We start from the raw sequence: 17,522 nt of genomic DNA on the forward strand, positions 1-17,522 counted from the left end.
GAGCCACCTTTGCAAGTCGGGGAATTAGGATCGGAGCCAAGGGCTGTTTGGGGATGTCTTTGAGTCAGGTCACTCATCCTTCGAGCTTCGTAGTACTAGTAGTACGCACTTTGCGCGGTAACAATGGCTTCATATGATCTGTCAGGTGTCTCCTCAGCGTAAAAACCTGCGGGATCAGAAGCCTGGTGGTAGTATGACATGAGGCGATGAACCAGCACACCGTGAGTGAAGCATCACAGACAAGGCAATATAGCACGGTGGTACGTGTGTATTGCGACGAGTTCTTGCCAATGCCGTTCAAAGCACTTCACACGTAGCCTGTCGTGCCTGTGTACTTGTGCTTTGTAACATGTGGTGTAATATTGCGTGCCCATCTGCCATCCTCAAAAGCAACGCCCTCATCTGTGGAGAAGCAAGATCAGAAAAAAAAAAAAAGAATGGACAGCCAACATTTCACTGAGCCCCAATTACCAATACTACGTACTACTAGTTCTGCGGGGATCCGAGTCGGCAGCCAGCCAACGGCAAAGACGCGACAGCTGGGGACCAAGGGGTCCATTGATTGGGGGATGCGGCTTTCAAAGGTGCCTGGACACGTCCAAAAGTTCCGAGATGCTGGAGGGGGGTGAGCCGAGGGCGGGAGAGGGGGGGGCCGGGGGGTACAGTATGTATGGTAAGGTATGGTAAGGTATGGTAAGGTATGGCTGTCGTATTGTAGTGATGGAATCTAGCGGTAGTCGTTTGTACGGCCGGGTACGCATCGCGGGTTGCAGCTACTAGACAGCATAAACGCAGGAAGAGAAAGGCATTGTTTAGGGGATAGAAGACGATAGTATAGCCTCGTTATCAGAAAGTCAGTTGCAAGGTGCGTGAATGGAAATGCTCTTTGCATGGTACCTTGGGAAATGCTTGGTGATGTTATGTTGGCGGATATTGCTGTATGTACCTACCTACCTAGAGAGAAGAGATGGCAGAGACGGAGATGAATTTGGCTGTGTGCCCAATAACAGACGGCCAATTCATCGGCCATTACCCAAACGAGAAAGGCCTCATCACCCTCTGCAAGAAGCCCAAGTACTGCATACGAGTATGTACTATTACTTGTCCAGTGACGGACGAGTCTTGCATCTCGGGCCGGACGGGATGACATCCAAGCTTATTAATGACAGAGGCAAAGCCAACAGAGCAGCAGCCATTTCCCAGCTGTCATGCTGGGCAGTGGACGAGAGTGTTGTAAGTTGCATTGTCTTCCATTTCTATGATATTAGTACGAGCATCCAGAGTTTACCTAAGGTACCTCAACTTACCTGCTAGTAGGTATTGTTCTGGAACGGGAACCTTTACAGGCAGCGTTTCGATGACGCATCGTTGGTAATAACAGTACCTAAGGTAACCATCTTCGAGACATGCTTAGAAGGGTATACCTACCAACATACCTAAGGTACTAACCTGAGCTTGTTCGCTCTTCGGCGCCGACGATTCGCCGGGCCTTTTGCCAGCTCGAACCTGCCCAAAAGGGTTCCCAAAGGATGCCTCGCAAACACTCGAGTCCATCTTCAAACACAAAAACTACCAAGGTCCAGTGGGCGAGTGTTCTGTATACCTTAAACATATTATATGACAGTACTAGGCGCAAGGAGCCATCGACCACTGCAATGCATGTACAACTCCAACAATATCCGATCCTATTTAGAATCCGACGAATAGAGAGCGTATCGTCATCAATCTCCTTCTCCTCAATACGCTCCAGATGCTGCTCGGCTCTACCCAGAATGTTTGCAACCTCTCCAAACCCCGCGCCTTCTTCACGCCCTGCATGGCACCTACCGCGCAGGGCTTAGCGCACTTGAGCCAAGTTCTTTCCTCTGCCTTACTCGTGTCCAAGGCGGGGGGAAAGAAGGAAGCAACGGCGAGCCAGGAATGGCTTCCGCAGCTGGGGTCGGCCCTCTTTTTCTTTTCTTTTTCTTTCTTTCTTTCTTTCTTTTTTTTTTTTTTTCCTTTCAGAGGTGTGATTTTTTATTCATTTCGATTTCTTTTTCTTCTTCATTCTTTTGCCTGCAATTGTGCTCCTGCTTGCGTGGTCTGTGCTCGGATTTCAGTATGTACCTTACCCAGCTGGAGGAACTTTTTGAGAATGATGGCTCGGGTCAGCCCAAGGCCAAGAATGGCAACCGGCCTATTACCGACTTCGTGGGGCGTGGGCAGAGTCCAGCTGTGGCGTCTGCTTTACAGTACAGTATGTAAGAAATACAGCGTCTTTTGTTAGCAGTAGCCGGCGGAGATGCCTATTCCCCGTAGATCTTCGAGTTGCATTGCCATACTGGTAAAGAGTACTAATTTGACCTGCTGTACATACAATGCCGACGACTGCTCACAATTGCTCACTCATCATCACGTAGAACAGGGACTCGAGGGAGCTTACGTAGGTAAGGTAGTAGTAATAGAAAGTACCTACTCTGCACACGGCAGCACCTGCCAGTTTACAACCTGTCTATCAAGGTTGTCTACCTGCCGTCCTTCACTGCCATGTTCTAGTACCCGACAGCAGCCCTCATCAGGTGCTCGCGACAGTCTGCGCTTGCCTCCCTGCAAGTATCCCGTACCGCGAGGCCTTAAATCCGGTGTATTCGCACACTAAACTGTGGAGCATGCATCTGCGCTGCTGCTGCTGCTGCTCGGACCTCGTACAACAGGGCAGTCGGGACGTGTCGAATCCTTCTCTGCTGCTTCCCGCCTTTTGAAACAGCCAGCATCATGCCTGGGAATAGCCTCGCCTCGTCAGCCTCCCTTTTCAGACCAGCTACCTAGGTAGTATGGGATATCATCTCACTTCATCTCATCGCATCGCATCAGCACCATCGTCGTCATCGCGGCCATATTGTTGCTCCCGAGCGATTGATCCATCATCATCATCCGCGTCCGCAATTGGATGCGTACAGAAACAAACGAACCACTGAAGCAGGGAGCCGTCTCAGCCAGTAGCGGCGCTCATCTGGCGCTCGCCAGACCCCAAAAAAGCCTCCCATCCCACCAAGCTATGCCTAGTACCTAGCACGGGTTTCCCGGGTCAGGCTCCCGAAAGCGGCTCAGCTGGCAAAAAGGGTCCGTGGTCGAGAAGAGGCTTCCACGGGCAATCGAGTTGGATCTCGCCCGATGCTCGTCCAGGCGTCTGTCGCTTCTTGGCTGTCGTGGCGCGGCCTCGTTCGAACCCTCGGTCCACGCCCATCCCCACAGCAGCAGCCTCTCGCATCGGCAGCGACACCCCCTTGGACGAACCCCTGGCGTTGACTTACATGAAGTGCCAGAAGGTGTGCTCGTGCCGTGTGTCCGCCGTTCTGTCGCCGACGCTCATTCGCCTGAGCCGCTAACGTCCCTGCTATTCTCCGTGCTGCGACCACCGCAGACGCCTCGACAAAGTCTTGCTCGCCACCCGCACGTTTCCTCAAACAAAGCACCTCCCGTGTCAGCGCAACATTGGAATCCGCTTCGCATAAGCTTTCCGACTCTTCCTGTAACCCTGAGAGACGGCCACGCAGCTTCGGGTCCTGTGCCAAACCCGACAGATTCACCACTTCTGAGCCGCCCACAACGGGGTTTCATCGACACTAACAAAAGGGCCACCCGTGCAGGGCTCCAGCAGCGCATTGTGACCAAGGCCCCGTCCTTGTTTCTTCTCTCTTCGTTTCGCCCTTCATCCACCCCACCGTGCTCGTTCCGAGACTTGTTGCCCGTCTTCGTCTTGTAATAATAGCTGTCTGTCGTTTTCTGATCGTCACTTGGCTTCATCATGCGCTGGGGCGGGTCGTTATGATCAGTGGCCGTCATGATCCATCTACGGAGACTCCTCCCGTCAGCAGCAAACGAATAGACTTCCCTGTCTCGAGTCGGCACACGCCACTGGAGGCAGATCGGATTGCCGGTGCTACGTCAACACACCGACCAAGCGCCCGCCGTCTCAACGCTCTTCCAGCCTCCTGCTTGCCCCGGGGCATATAAGCCCGGGCCGCCCCCATGGACCGCCGTGGCTCGGCCGGAGAGAATGGACACTCACCGGCCCAGTCTGCGCCGCCTCTCCGGCGGCGTCTATCTATGGAGGAGGATATGCACTACCAGCACATCATGACACTGACTCAACAACGGCGTCCCTCCCATCCACCGGCCTATCGAGATAGCGATCTGCCCGCCATGCAGGAAAGAGAGAGTGCCGATAGTGAAGGTGGTGAAAAAGGTGAAACGGTCGAGCACAAGGATTCAACGCCAGCCAAGGCAAGCTGGCTGGCCCGCATCAAGAGCAGAGGGAAAGAGCCCAGGGCGGCAAAGCTGGACGATGGCCTCGATGACCAAGGCCGCAATAGTCCTGACGCCATGGACAGCGTTCCCGAAGAGCTTCCCAGTTACACAAGCTCCATTGCCATCGAAGGCATATTCCACAAGAAACATGAGATTGAAGACACCACCAAGCGCGCCGAAGATCGTCAGTGGCATACCGTCGCTGTTGCCCTCAACGGAACAGCCCTGAGCATCTACAACACCAAGAAGGACTGGGGCTGGGGCAAGGCGCGTGATGGCCCCTCAATCAGTCCAGACAACCCTCCTTGGATTAGGAAGGCCAAATTAGAAAAGACGTACAGCCTCTTGCACGCAGATGCTGGTATTGCCGCCGACTACAAGAAGTGAGTCATCTCGTTGAATCCAGCTGTTATATGCCTCATCATGTCAAGTTGAGGCTTCATATTGGGGGGGCTGGGTGGAAGAGGAAGGCTTGTATGACATGATCTAACCCAGTTTCACAATAGACGTCGCTACGTTATCCGAGTGCGAGCTGAGACGGATCAGTTTCTTTTGGCCTGCATCGAGCTCAGCACCTTTGTCAAGTGGCTCGAGTGCTTGTTTGCGGCTATTGATGTGGCAGCCCCCATCGATGAGCGAGATTTCCCACGCGACATGTCTATTCCTCGCATCCAGCGGATTCGGTGGTACCGTAGCCATACCGGCGTCGTCTACCCCAGCACGCAACCAGAGATTCAGCAGGATCCCCCTCCAGACGCCGAGGGCTCGACTGATCCTTTTGATGCTTCGGGGCAACGACCTTCATCTCCTCCGCCACTACCAACTCCAACGCCCGCCCCGTCACGGCCTCGCCCTCAGGAGGAGAATCAAGACATTGAAGCTGCAGGGCCGCATTTGAGGATCGATCCGAGGAATGATCCATTTCACCCGCTTACCACGTCTATGTCCCAAAATCCATCTATCGACCCCCACACGGGGAAGTGGTTTCCTGAACACCAGTGGTCTACCGCTCACGACTTGTTGTACGCCAAGCTGTGCTACAGTAACTTGTTGTTTCGAAGTCCCCGCAAATCAAACTACATCATCAGCAAAGGGAAGCAGTGGTTCGTCGACTGGGGTACGGGTAGGATGGTGCGCGTGCTTCCCCCGGCATACGGCGAGACAGACTTCTTTGGGCCCTGGCAGGTTGTCCATACGGAAAATAGGAGGATATAGAAGCAGCTGTGGAGTGAGAGGCGGTGTTGAAGTCGGACACTACGGATGGGACACTACGAGACGAAAACACCATTCTAACAGTCTCCGGTTGCGACGAGATATCGGAGGACAGATGACGCTGGCATTACCTCCTATGGATGGAGACGGAAGTCGACTGTCTACTTTTTTTTTTTTTCCATACATCTCATTTGGCGTATACGAAAGCCTGATATGAAGGCTGATTCCAAGGTTTTGGACTGCATCCGCATCGAATAGGGGCAAGAGATGGAGAAAGAGGCTTTGCATCAGGAGCCTCTGGGATAGGTGTTGCTTCATTTGTGCATACAGGGGCGTCTGGAAGGGGCATTTTGAACACATATAACCGGCGGTAACAGCATCATGGACCGGAGTTTCTTTCTTCTTGTTCTACTCCATTGTCATTTCCGTCTTCCCCTTGTTTTTGTTGTCGCTGCGGCTCTTCAGGTGTATATCCATTGCCATGTCATACCGGCGGGAGTGCCAGAGTGGGCAGGGAGGTGCAGGCTTATCAGAAGTAGCTGCGTGCCATCCTCTTGTATATGTCACAATGCATTGAGTCTATACGGTTCCATCAAGGTCTGATTTCATAGGCGAGTGAAGTTGAAACGTGAATTCCACGGGGTATCATAAAAATCATCCAAGTAAATCCAGCCAGTCTAGATCCGGTTTCCCTCACAAGGTCTCTAATCCGTCACTCTCCGTGACGAGCCACGTGGACGAAAGCCATCTATTGCCGCAGCACACTCATCTCCGAAAAATTGAGCTTCAGATGATATAAAAACGGAGCCACCCAGCTTCACTCCTCCAAAACCGCCCTCTCCGCATCCATCGCCTCGCGCGCCAACACCCCGACGACGGGCTCCAGGGCCTCGTTGGCGCTCCTGACGTCCCCGACGGTGCCCTCGAGCAAGCCCAGCAGGCTCTCGATGTCGGCGCGCTGGGCGCGGATCCGGTCGTACAGGATGGCGTTGTGGGACTGCGCCGTCTGCAGGCGGGCGTTGAGCAGTGACTGGTGGGAGGCGAGCGAGGGGGCGAGGTGGGCGGAGAGGATTTCGCGTGCGGGGAGGAGATGCGGTCTGTTTTTGTTTAGTTTTGTTTCTCTCTTGTACTTTGGTTTCAAATGGTTTCTTGGAGAGTGAAAAGGAGAGAGAGAGAGAGTTGATGGAGAGGGTGGGAGGAAGAAGAACACGTACGGTGTTGGTTTGGGGGCGTCGGGAGGTGCAGTGATTCGCCTATGCGTCGCTTCGCTGATGAGGGCCTCGAGGTCGTTTAATTTAGAAACGACCTGTCTCGCGACGAGGATGCTCTCAAACTCTTTCTGTATATACGCACAACAGACACACACACAAAACGTCAGCTACATCTTTCTCCTTTTTTGCCCACCTCCTCATCATCATCATCATGATCCTCATACAGCTCCCCAAAAAAGAAGGAGGAGGAGGAGGAGGAGGAGGAAAACGCACCTCGCACTTTTCGCCCAGCTTCTCCACCATCTGCGCCTGGACCTGCCGCAGCACCGGCTCGGCCCTGCTCGCCACCGTCGGGTAGCACGCCGCGAAGTTTTCCCACTTGAGCTTGGCCAGCGTGCGGCGGAGGCTCTGCGCGTAGAGCTCTTGGAGGCGCGCTGCGCGGGGGCCGGGGAGGATGTGTGGTGGTGGTGGTGGTGGTGGTGGTTCGGGGTGCGGTTCTTGGGGGTTTTCTGGTGCTGCTGCTGCTGCTGCTGCTGTTGTTGTTTCTGCGTCGTGGTGGTGGTTGTTGTTGTTTTGGTTGGAGGAGGAGCATGTTGTTGTTATTGTTGGATTGGGTGTCGTCGAGGCGGTTTCCATGGGGGTTTGATCTGGTTGCGGCGGCGGTGGTGGTGAATCTGCGGGAGCTTGTGCTGATGTCGCCATTTCGAGGGACGGGTTTGAATGGTCGCGCAAGGGCAATTGATGGGTAGGCTGTCTAATCCAGGGACTCGAGTGATTGTATTTGTAGGTATATGGAACTTGTATGGATTAATGAGTTTGTATGGAGAAAAAAGAGAGCTTCGTCGGTGGTAGTATGGAGGTGTGGTTACTAGGTATCAGCAAGCGCGTATCAAATACCAAGAGAGACGCGACGTGGGGTCAAGGCTTCTGACGGTTTTGAGACGGCAACACGTGACGCCTTTCTTTTCACAAAAATGATGGAGATGCGCATTTTATCGACAGCGCGGATTGACTGGGGAATGGCGACTGCCTTTTTCTATTATTGCTTGAGCGAGATGATGATATCAAATGATATTCCGTCTCCTGATTGTTGGCACTTTGTGTGTTTCTAGCTTTCACGTTGTTTTTCTTTTTGCTGTTACAATCGATGCTTCTCTCGAGACTTCTTGAACCCCTCACCCCCCCCCCCCCCCCCCCCCCCTCTCTCCCTCCCTTCTTACACAAACATACATAACATCTGCCCAGCTTCTCCATATCGTCAAATTCAGCCTTAGTGGCCAGTGTCGACCGAGCACCGTACGACTATCATGCAAAAGTCTTCCTTCGACCCTTCAAGCGCCATTGTTAACCTCTTGAACCAATCCATGTCTATCACAGTCCCGCCATCTGATATAAATCTCACCCAGCCATGTCCTCTATATACCCTTTCCAGCTTGCCGCCGCTCCCAACTCCCAAAGTTGATGTGTGAACTCTCTCTTAAAGCGCTCCGTAAGATTCCCTCCGCAGGTTGGTATCAGCTATGTCCCAGTTCATAACGCAGTCTTGAAATCACCAATGCATCACCGCCGTCTCTCTCCCCCCTCCTTTCCCCAGACGAGGCTGAGAACCAGCCCCAGCCTCGACTGATCCTATACCACCGTGAACAAGATCGCAAACAATCAGACAAAACAAGCGTAAGCGAAAGAGAAAAACTCAAGTTAGTTAGCCGCCAGGATAGCCGCCGCATCAGGCCCCGAGCTGCGATCATTCTTGCCCCCATCCTTCCTCAGCTCCTCCTCCTCCTTCTTCTTGCGATCCGCCTCCCGCTGCCGCTCATGGCTGACATACGTGGCATACCGTATCGTCCCCAGCATGCAGATAGCCATGAAGAGGATGCCCACGACGGACCGCCGGATGAGGATCCATCGCACGCCTTCAATCTCCGACTTGGAGTCGCTGCTAAGCATGATGCTGATCTTGTAATTGATTTGTTGAATCTGCCACCCCAACCGATTAGCGAAAAGAAAACTCACACACAATCTAACCCCCCAACTTTGAGCCGAGGACAGAGTCAGCTGGCCGAAACGTACCGCACTCTCCATTGCCTTTTGCTCCTCTCTGACCGTCATCTTGCGGTCGTTGAACAGCCCCCGCACGTTGTCGTTGAGCGTGAGCAGCTCCTGGTTGAGCGTCTGCGTCAGGATGTCGACCTCGTGCTGGAGATGCGTGCGCTGCTGCCGAATCTGCTCGTCCTGAGCCCGCCGGTTATTCCTCACCTCGGCGCTCAGCTCGGAGCACGCAGCAGAAAACAAGTAGGACTCCTATTCACTTCGCATTAGTCCAGCACACTCATCAACCCTAAGCTCAGCGAAAGAAACACATGAGCTCAAACCCCCTCCCCCTTTTTCAAACCCCTAACAGATATCAAGGAAGGGGGGGGGGCTGAGAAAATGTCACACTCACATTTTCCACATCACTCTTGCTAACAAGCCTCTCCTGCGCCATATCCAAATTATGCGCCAGAATGGTCCGAATGGCCTTCATCATGGTAACCGCCTGGTCGCCCCTGTACCCGCCCTCCTGCAGCTGCTTCACCAGCGAATAGCTGTCAAAGTGGTGCACGTACTTTGGCGGCGCCATCGACGGCGTCTGCTGCGACACGCTTTCCGGCGCGCCCATGTAGTACACGGTATCCAGCTTGTCGCTCATCTTGGTGCCGGCTTTGGGCACGCCGGGCTTATTAGTGGGATCCGTGCTGCTGCTGCTGCTGCTGCTGCTGGCGCTTGCTGTGCTCGAGCTCGCGCTGGCATCGCTCGCATCGGCTGGCTTCGGCGCGCTCTCGGATTCCGCCTTTGACTCGGTCGGGCCCTGCGCGCTCTTGGTCTCCTGCTGCTGCTGCTGCTGCTGCTGTTGAGTCTTGAGAGCAGCAGCAGCAGCAGCAGCAGCGTCCATCTCCGGGGCATCAGTCGCTGCTGCTTTCGTCGCCTTCTTGTCCTTGTCTCCCTCCCGAAAGAGGAGCTTCCCGATATCAGTCTTTGCCTGCGCCTGCGCCTCAGGTGCTGCGTCCACCGCCGCCGCCGCCGCTGCTGCTGCTGTACCGTCCGCCGTTTCGCCCTCTACCGTTGTCTCGGCCGGCACATCTTTGTCCGTGTCCTTGTCCTGCTTTTGTCCTTGCTGCTGCTGCTGCTGCTGCTGCTGCTGCTTCTCCCACTCCGCAGGCTCAACAGCCTTGCCATGCCTCTTTGCAAACGAACTATTCCACCTCGCGCACGTAGTATTCGCCGTCGTATTGGGAGCACTAGTCGTCGCCGTCGTCGTCGTCGTCGTCGTTGTTGTTGTCGTTGCCCATCCCACCGTCGTCGGGCCGCAGCCCCTCGCCGCCGTCCTCAGCAGCTGGGGATACAAAAAGGCCAGTCTCCCCACGGCAGCCATGGCGGAGGAATAGGAAAATATTACACCACAGAGAGGGAGAAAGAAAGGAAGCAAGGATCAGACGGCCAATGAGTTGTTGACGAGTGTCATGGGAGAGGCGAAGCGGTGCTTCTCTCTGAGGGCGATGGATGGAAAGGAGCGCAACGAGGTCAATAATACTGGATGCGCTGTGGGACGGACTGGTAGTAGCAAGTAGCAAGTCAAAGAGCCAGAAAAGTGGCTATCGTCGGAACAAAGTCACAACTAACCTACCTAGTGCCGCAGCTTGGTGGAACAGCCTGGGCGTGCAGACAGACACCAAGCAACAAGGCGCTAAAACATTGATCCGCCATCATGATTACTAGTACCTTACTATCATTGATTGATACCTATTCCCCAGGCCAGCCTCGGCACTGGATCCTCACAACTCGGCACTTTCGTCTCGACGCAAACCCTCGTAAACCGGTACACACCATGTATTAGCACTACCTATTATAACAATTGGGCAGACTCTCCAAATGTACCGGCAGCTGGTCCTCATTCTGTAGTGAGACATGTGCACATCCCAACCTCTACAGCTTTTCTATGGACGTAATCCCAGAACCCAGATGTAGCGCCTCCCAACCGTTGCGATAAAGTACATTTGCATCCGTCGCCATCCTACCCAGCAGGGGCCATAGCCCGGCTCTCAACTCTCGTCCGAAAGGAGTGACCCAAGTGATAACGCCCAAGTTGGTGGCGAGACGAGGAGAAGGAAAAAAAAAAGCAGAGGAAAATCAGAGAGAAGGGAAAAGATTAAACAAAGAGCAAACATTGGAAAGAGACTCCCGGTGATCCCATAAAGAGAGGTGAAAAAAAAAAAAAAGAGTCCCAGAGTTGTGTGTTTTCATCATCCGTCAAGAGAGAAAGGAAAACGCGCCCGGTTCCAGGATAAAAGGATAAATGTATCGCTCCCCTCTAGGTAGTCGTCTTGTCCTGGTTCATATCCAGAATCAATGGCCGTGTATAGTCCTCGCTCAATCGGCCAGAGAATGACAGTCAAACCACGATGCATCCTCCGCCCAAAGTCAAAAGATGGTATACTAGAATGAGAATGACCATGTCCGCACAGTATCGATACCACTTGATGATGCAGCTTGTGGATATCGTCGTCGTCGTAATACATTCGTTCCCAGGATAGGAACGTTGAGTCGGCCAATGCACTTCACAAGGCCTCAGCACCTCGATGAGCAGCTTCACGAATCGGCATCCTCGACCCGCACAGGCATTCCATCGACAGGGTCGCCCGAAGCCTTGTTGCCTGTGGCGCCGATAGATGGGACACCGACGGCGCTGGCGTGAATGCTGGGCGGGCTGTTTGTTTGCGGGCTGTTTGTCTCATGCGTCAGGGAGGGAACCTCGGCCAGGGAGTTGGTGTCGGACTGGGCAGAGTTCTCGCTCTTGGCGCCGTTCAATCCGAGGAGCTTCTCGAGCGCCTGTACCTGTCGGGAAGCTACGCTCTTTTTCAGAGTGTAGAATTGGGGCTTGATCTCCTCGACCAGAGCTTCCCTCTCATCGCCCTGTAACTGGCCCAGCAGTTTTTCTATTCCACAGTTAGCGTCGCCGGCTCTAACGGACCTGGACTGCTGTCAGGTTGGTTGGGTCAGGACTTACGGATCACATAGTTGCCAAACTGGTCTCTCATCATCTGCTGGAGAGGGTTGTTCCCGTCAGGCCCGGCGGTCGTCAGCTGCTCCCGGATGGTTGTGCGCTGCGCCGGTGTTCCGTATTCGATACACTTCTCGACGACGTTGGAAGCAAACTTGTGCTTGGAGAGGGTGAGGAGCTGGCCCATGACCAGCCGAATGATGCGCTCGCGATCTTCCGGCTCGCCGTTCTGGATGACATGCTGGGCGACGTAGTTGCCATATTGGTCGGTAATGAGGAGCTGGGCAGAGGCGTGGAGCTCGCCCATAATCTCCGCCTTATCGGCCTCTGTGCCATGCTCGAGCAGCCGTTGAATGACTCGGCAGCCGTATGCGTGAGAGGCCAGGGGTGTCACTTGTCCACGCACAGCTTTCATGATGAAGTCAATGTGCTGTCTCGGCACCAGCTCGATGATCTTCTGCACAACATGGTTGCCGTTTTGGTCTTTGATGACCCGCAAGATTTCGGGTTCCAGCTCCCGTGTCAGGGCAGCTTGTTGCTCGACCAGGATGTGCTCCAGAGCCTGTTAAGAGAGATCCAGTCAGCATTGTGTACGCTATTTAATTTGGAGTGTCAGATTGCACTAACCTTCTGAACCACACGGCAGGCGTAAACCTGGACCGAGAGATCAACCACTTTGCCTTTCATCTTCTCCGCCAAGATTTTCTTCTGAAGCTGGCTTCCATACTCGAAAAACTTCTGGATGACGTAGTTGCCAAAGACGTCCTTCATGAGCTGGACGGCGTTTGGCTCAATCTCGCGGAATATCTGCTCCTTCTCATCGCTGTTGGCAGTCTCGAGCTTCTGCTGGATAAATCTCGAGCCATGCTGATCTCCGCTGAACTCGACGGCGTGATTGTAAATGTCCCTGAGCTCGTATCGCTTGTTGGATTTGTTGCCATTGATGCGGAACTCGTCGAGCAGAGCGCTGCGCATGCCTCTGTTGGGATCCTGGTCGCGGGAGGACCTGGCGGGGGACATGGAGTTGATTCCATATCCGGGGTGCACCGGCTGGACGGGGTAGTTGGGAAGCATGGGGCGGAAGCTTTGTGTGTAAGTCTCCACGTAAGAAGTGTATCCGGCAGGAAGCTGGGCAAAGCCGTAGGGGCTTGGATAATACTGCGCAGGAAAGTTGGAGGTGACAGACATATGCTGGCCAGAGGCTCTGCGCTCATGCTCCGCCGCCCTCTGGCCTCGTGAGGATGGTCTGCTGCCGTTGTTCCATGGCTCCGCAGCCGGGGCGAGGCCCCTCGAGCCGGAGCCGGACTCCATGCGGTAGGCAGAGCCGCCTGGCGCTGGCGACACTCTGTCGAGCGAAGGGCGCCTGATGGTAGAAAGCTGAAGAGAATCCGCATTGGTCCCAAAGCCACTTCCAAGCCTCGAGACGCCAGACTCGCCCCCCCACGGCATGTAGTTGGAGTTGAAGGCCTGGACGCCGGTCGAGCCATCGTTCATGCTGAGCTGGCGGTTCATCCTGAGGTTGAGGTCGTCTTCCACCTGTCTGTTGGAGAGGTACGCCCGCTGGTTCGCAGCCTGGGGCAGGGACAGAGGGTTGTGAGGCAGCTGCTTGGTCTGAAAGGCCAGAGTGTTGTCATGGCCGATGCCCTGCTGATATTGTCCCAGCTGAAACATCATATCAGCATAGCCTGGAGAGCCCTGGGACTGTCGAGAGGGCGGGAGGCTGTTTTCGCGGGACTGCGCAAATGCAGCCATGGCATCGTTGTAGGCGCCATCCTGGGGGGCTCGTCTCTGGGCGGCGGCAAAGGAGTATTGGCTCGACTCGTCGACCAGGTTGCTGGAGCTCCTCATGCCAACGGCTGCTGGATGGCTGTTGGAAAAGAGACCAGAGGTGGTGGGGATGCCTGCATCTCGTGCTCGGGGGGGAGAGTTGTTGACGGAGCGTGCAGGATTTTCTGTGTTCCAGGGCCTGGAGCTGGAGGCGGCCCAGAGCTCGGCCTCGGAATTGGCGTTGAGGGCACTCGAGCCTGTGGGATTCTCCTCTGATTCTGTGCCGTTGCTTGTTAGATCATTTGCGTCCTTCAGGCATTGGAGGATGCAAGGCGCCCGCCAGGCCGCAATCCTCCCTCGCGAGGGCGCGCGGCCAGGCAGAGCAGAGTCCAGGTACGCACCTATTCCGTTGGAGCGACCTCCAGTGTTTGACTGCGCCAAGGGCGACCAGATGCTGGGATTCGGATACAGGTTGGAGCCGGTGAAGGACGACGAGCCCACGGGCTGCTGGGCGTTGCTGGCAGATCCAGAGGGCATGGCAGCAAAGCTGTTATAGGGCCTCAGCCGCGCCTGGAGCAACAGAGGGAAGAATGGCAGTTAGCAATGGTGCGGCGGCCAAAACGATAACAGAGCAGACCAGAGGCAGAGGCAGAGGCAAATGCAGAGACAGAGGCAGAGACAAGAGGCAGATGGCAGATGCAGATGCAGATGCAAAAGGCGAGAGGCAGAGGCAGAGGCAAAAGAGAATGGCCGAAACAATGCTGAGGTTGGGACGAGGGCCAAGGCGTGGGGAGTCAGGCCTTTGTGACCCGCTAAGGGCGAATCAAGCCTCCTTCCGCAGGCGCTAGGCTGGCGCAACCTTTTGAGACACTCGAGCGGCCCCCCTCTGACGTCGTCTGTCCGCTGCCGGGGATCAGGCTGGGGGACGGCGGTCTCTTGGGGTTGCGGCGCTGTTTGCACTTTGGCAGCGGGCAAGGGTTCAATTCAACTAGGTGCGCAGAGTGGGGAGGCAGCAGCGGTAGAAGGGGAGACTGGTGGTGAAGACTGTGGTGGCACGGAGGAGGAACGGAGTGTATGAGTATGTACTTACAGGGCGAGTAGCAGCTGGAAGCTCTCCCTCAGTCGAAGTCGAGGTCGAGGACATGGTCGTGTTGAGGGAAGAAGCCTCGTGCAGGCCAAGCGGCGTCCTGTTCGCGGAAGAGTAACTCATAGTTGCTGGCAGTATAACTGTAGACCAATGGAAGTTGATGAGGGCGACGAGCAGAGCAGAGCTGCGCAAGGTCGATTAGGTAGATCCTAGAGAGCTAGGGATTGCTTTGAGGTACAGCGAACAGGTGCGCTGACGGACAGGCGCCGATGCAACTGCAGGAGCAGCACTGGGTACCTAGGTTATTACCAGGCCGCGTGCTGGTGCCAGCAATCCGCTGCAGGGCGGGTTTGCTTATGGATGTCTGGTATTAGTATTACCTGTTGAGAGCCGGGCGAGGTGCTGGAGCTGATGTCAACCGGTATGTTGTCTGGTGCCTGTACTGGGCAAGCAAGTTGGGTGGACGCCTTGGTGGTGGAACCTCGAGAGTCGCTGCTGAAAGACGGATGTGGTTGTTTTTCTTCTCCCACAACAGTCCGAATATTGGTCGACTGGATCTCTGTTTCTTGTTTTCTGTGCTGCTGTGACTGAGAGCGAGTGCGCAAGGGGCTCTTTTCCGTTCCCCTTGATTTTTCTGATTTTTTGCTCCTGGCTATGTACAGCCGACAATGTCCAGAGAGTCGCGATAGGCACTATAGTCAGAAGGATATAGTACAAGGACGGGCACCAACGAGCGCCGTGCTTGCGTGCTGAGAGCAGGAACGCGCCGCAATAAGTACTCGCGGACGCTGGCCCTCCCTTGAAGATAAGGGTTCGAGGTCGCTTGAGACCAGGTCAAACAGAACGGCCGGGCGTTGCGAGACCCGGAAAAATTCGACGCCCTAAGCAGGAGGAGCTGCACCTGTGTGTTTCGCTGCCAGGTGCTCCTCGTGGCAGCTCACGCTGTCTGGGGTTTTGCCGAGCAAGATCACACTATCGAGGACTGCGAGTCGATATACGTGTCAGCAGGCCGCGGGCAGTCTCTGGGAATGCCTGCGATCAGGGTTGCGCTTTAGGTAGGGTCTTCGATTGCAGGGGGGGGGGAAGAGAGGAGCCTTTAAATAAGAGCAAAGGACGGGGGGTCGTGTAGGTGAGTAGGTAAGGCGGCTACATGTAAGGTGTAAGGCGTGCAACAATCAGAGTTTGGCAGAAGGAGATGAGGTCACGATCGTGTACGTAGGAGGCGGTCCGATGTTGGGCTACGGCAGCCAGAAGGGGGTCGACGGAGAAGGGGGAGAAGTTTGATCAAAGGGATATTGGGGATCCAAACGCTCAGATACAAGGGAGATGGGCTGGGATCTGGCGCTATGGCGGAGGCTCATCGCAGCACTAGGACGAGAGGGCTTGAAATGAGGATTTCCCAACGCAATATAAAGGTGCTGGCGGCGGAGTCCGGCCGGCGATGCTTCGTTCTAGCTGGGGGACAGCACTGAACTTACCTCGTGGACCCAACGTGCGGCGATACCACTTCGAGAGTGTTTAAGGCGAAGCGAGGCGCTGTCTGCAAGAAAGAGGCTTCTTCCTTGTTGCTCGGCCCGGATGGGTGAAGGACTGAATGATTCACGAATTATTATTCTTTATGTTTTTTGTAGATTTAAAAGAAAAAAAAAAGGCTAGTACGATTCGTGATCTGCATATACAGTGACGCAGGTTGTCGTGAGGCTCATAGGGCGCAATCGCGCGCCTGTGGAGGAATCAAAGATGAAGGAATTCGTGATGGAAATAGCAGCGTAAACGTCGATGGAGGCGCAAAACGAGGACTCGGGTGGCCGAGATGGCGTCTGCTAACAAAAAGTAGCGTTGCGTTTAATTTATTGCTTAAAAATGCCACAACAAGGCTTGTCGGTAAAAACAAACAACAATAAACTTTTATTTTATGTTCAGTGCTGCATAGAACGAATTTGGTAGCGAAAAGAGAAAATAAAAAAGTGGCAAGAGATTGGGGAGCGGGCTCGCTGGGTTAGATGTATGCCGGCCGTGCTGAGTGCGAGGAGCGCAGAAATGCTGGGCCGGAATGCAGATGTAGCAAACTCGACGAGGAGCGTGTCCATGGCCGGCCTGCCCTCGAACCACAGGAGCCCAGGGAGGATATGCAGTGAGGAATGAGGCGCGAGACGGGCGCCTCTTTTTACTTCTTTCTCTCTAAGGGTCTCGACAGGGAGGCAAGGATAAGAGAGGATTGATTGATTCCGGCACTATCCTCTACCCTTTCAATAATCGCTGCCAGTAGTCCATGTCTCCATCTGCTCAGACCTCCTCCTTGTCCTCCTAAAACGGACATTCTCAGCATGAATTGGATATTCATGTGGGCATAAGTGAGCTAGAGCTGGAAGAGGAATATCTACTGAGACCACCGATCCGACAAGCACGCAAGCTCGCACGAGGGACAATGGAGGGCACAACACAAAGTTCTGGGCTTCGCAGGGGCTTGCGGTGACACTCGGCTCTCTTGTCTGCCCCGTCTTGTAGGGCACATGTATACATGGATACAGCACGGCACAGCAGAGTAGGTACATGTAGAGCACAGCAAGAGCACGGCTTCAGAGGGGGAGGGGGGCCTGCCAGCGTGTCTGGCCCGTTACACGGCACAAAGAATGGCGTTGCGAAACATGTGCTGACGGGACGCCTGATTGGACCGGGGAGAGGAGGAGGAGGAGAAGAAAGAAAGAAAGAGGGGCGGGAGGACAATTCGAAGGGTGCTGGCAGATTCCGAAGCAGAGCTGGGAGATGATTTTGCGTCGATGGCATGCCAACTTCCGTCTAGCAGATGGACACAGCCTATGTATGTTCCTGGGATGGCAGAGAGATAGATAGAAGCTCGAATACTGGCAGATACTAGGACGTGTAATTCCATCCAGTCCAACTGGCTGCTACAGCC

The 17,522-nt window shown here is 54.7% G+C and overlaps 6 protein-coding genes across 6 annotated transcripts; 3 read left to right on the forward strand and 3 right to left on the reverse strand.

Moving 5' to 3' along the window:
• Positions 1 to 612: 612 nt before the first annotated feature.
• TRIREDRAFT_107338 (uncharacterized protein) lies at positions 613 to 1,361 on the forward strand (the record flags this gene model as incomplete). The annotated part of the gene is made up of 6 exons (XM_006965265.1): positions 613 to 664; positions 719 to 753; positions 851 to 865; positions 959 to 1,087; positions 1,170 to 1,233; positions 1,318 to 1,361. 6 exons carry the CDS (start codon positions 613 to 615, stop codon positions 1,359 to 1,361), a joined length of 339 nt encoding a protein of 112 aa, XP_006965327.1.
• A 739-nt stretch (positions 1,362 to 2,100) lies between these two features.
• TRIREDRAFT_107339 (uncharacterized protein) lies at positions 2,101 to 2,535 on the forward strand (the record flags this gene model as incomplete). The annotated part of the gene is made up of 3 exons (XM_006965266.1): positions 2,101 to 2,236; positions 2,400 to 2,422; positions 2,470 to 2,535. The coding sequence occupies 3 exons, from the start codon at positions 2,101 to 2,103 to the stop codon at positions 2,533 to 2,535; spliced, it is 225 nt and encodes a 74-aa protein (XP_006965328.1).
• Positions 2,536 to 4,365: 1,830 nt separating this feature from the next.
• TRIREDRAFT_107340 (uncharacterized protein) lies at positions 4,366 to 5,505 on the forward strand (the record flags this gene model as incomplete). Its single annotated transcript, XM_006965267.1, has 3 exons — positions 4,366 to 4,673; positions 4,797 to 4,981; positions 5,045 to 5,505. The coding sequence occupies 3 exons, from the start codon at positions 4,366 to 4,368 to the stop codon at positions 5,503 to 5,505; spliced, it is 954 nt and encodes a 317-aa protein (XP_006965329.1).
• An 814-nt stretch (positions 5,506 to 6,319) lies between these two features.
• TRIREDRAFT_61556 (uncharacterized protein) lies at positions 6,320 to 7,349 on the reverse strand (the record flags this gene model as incomplete). The annotated part of the gene is made up of 3 exons (XM_006965401.1): positions 6,320 to 6,599; positions 6,717 to 6,841; positions 6,987 to 7,349. 3 exons carry the CDS (start codon positions 7,347 to 7,349, stop codon positions 6,320 to 6,322), a joined length of 768 nt encoding a protein of 255 aa, XP_006965463.1.
• Positions 7,350 to 8,411: 1,062 nt separating this feature from the next.
• On the reverse strand, positions 8,412 to 9,405 carry TRIREDRAFT_61885 (uncharacterized protein; the record flags this gene model as incomplete). Its single annotated transcript, XM_006965402.1, has 3 exons — positions 8,412 to 8,690; positions 8,784 to 9,014; positions 9,157 to 9,405. Coding segments are annotated over 3 exons (759 nt in total), but the record flags the coding sequence as incomplete, so codon positions are not given.
• A 2,162-nt stretch (positions 9,406 to 11,567) lies between these two features.
• TRIREDRAFT_61532 (uncharacterized protein) lies at positions 11,568 to 12,726 on the reverse strand (the record flags this gene model as incomplete). The annotated part of the gene is made up of 3 exons (XM_006965403.1): positions 11,568 to 11,686; positions 11,758 to 12,313; positions 12,379 to 12,726. Coding segments are annotated over 3 exons (1,023 nt in total), but the record flags the coding sequence as incomplete, so codon positions are not given.
• Positions 12,727 to 17,522: the final 4,796 nt, after the last annotated feature.

Source organism: Trichoderma reesei, assembly GCF_000167675.1.
Source record: "Trichoderma reesei QM6a unplaced genomic scaffold TRIREscaffold_9, whole genome shotgun sequence".
NCBI lineage: Eukaryota > Fungi > Ascomycota > Sordariomycetes > Hypocreales > Hypocreaceae > Trichoderma > Trichoderma reesei.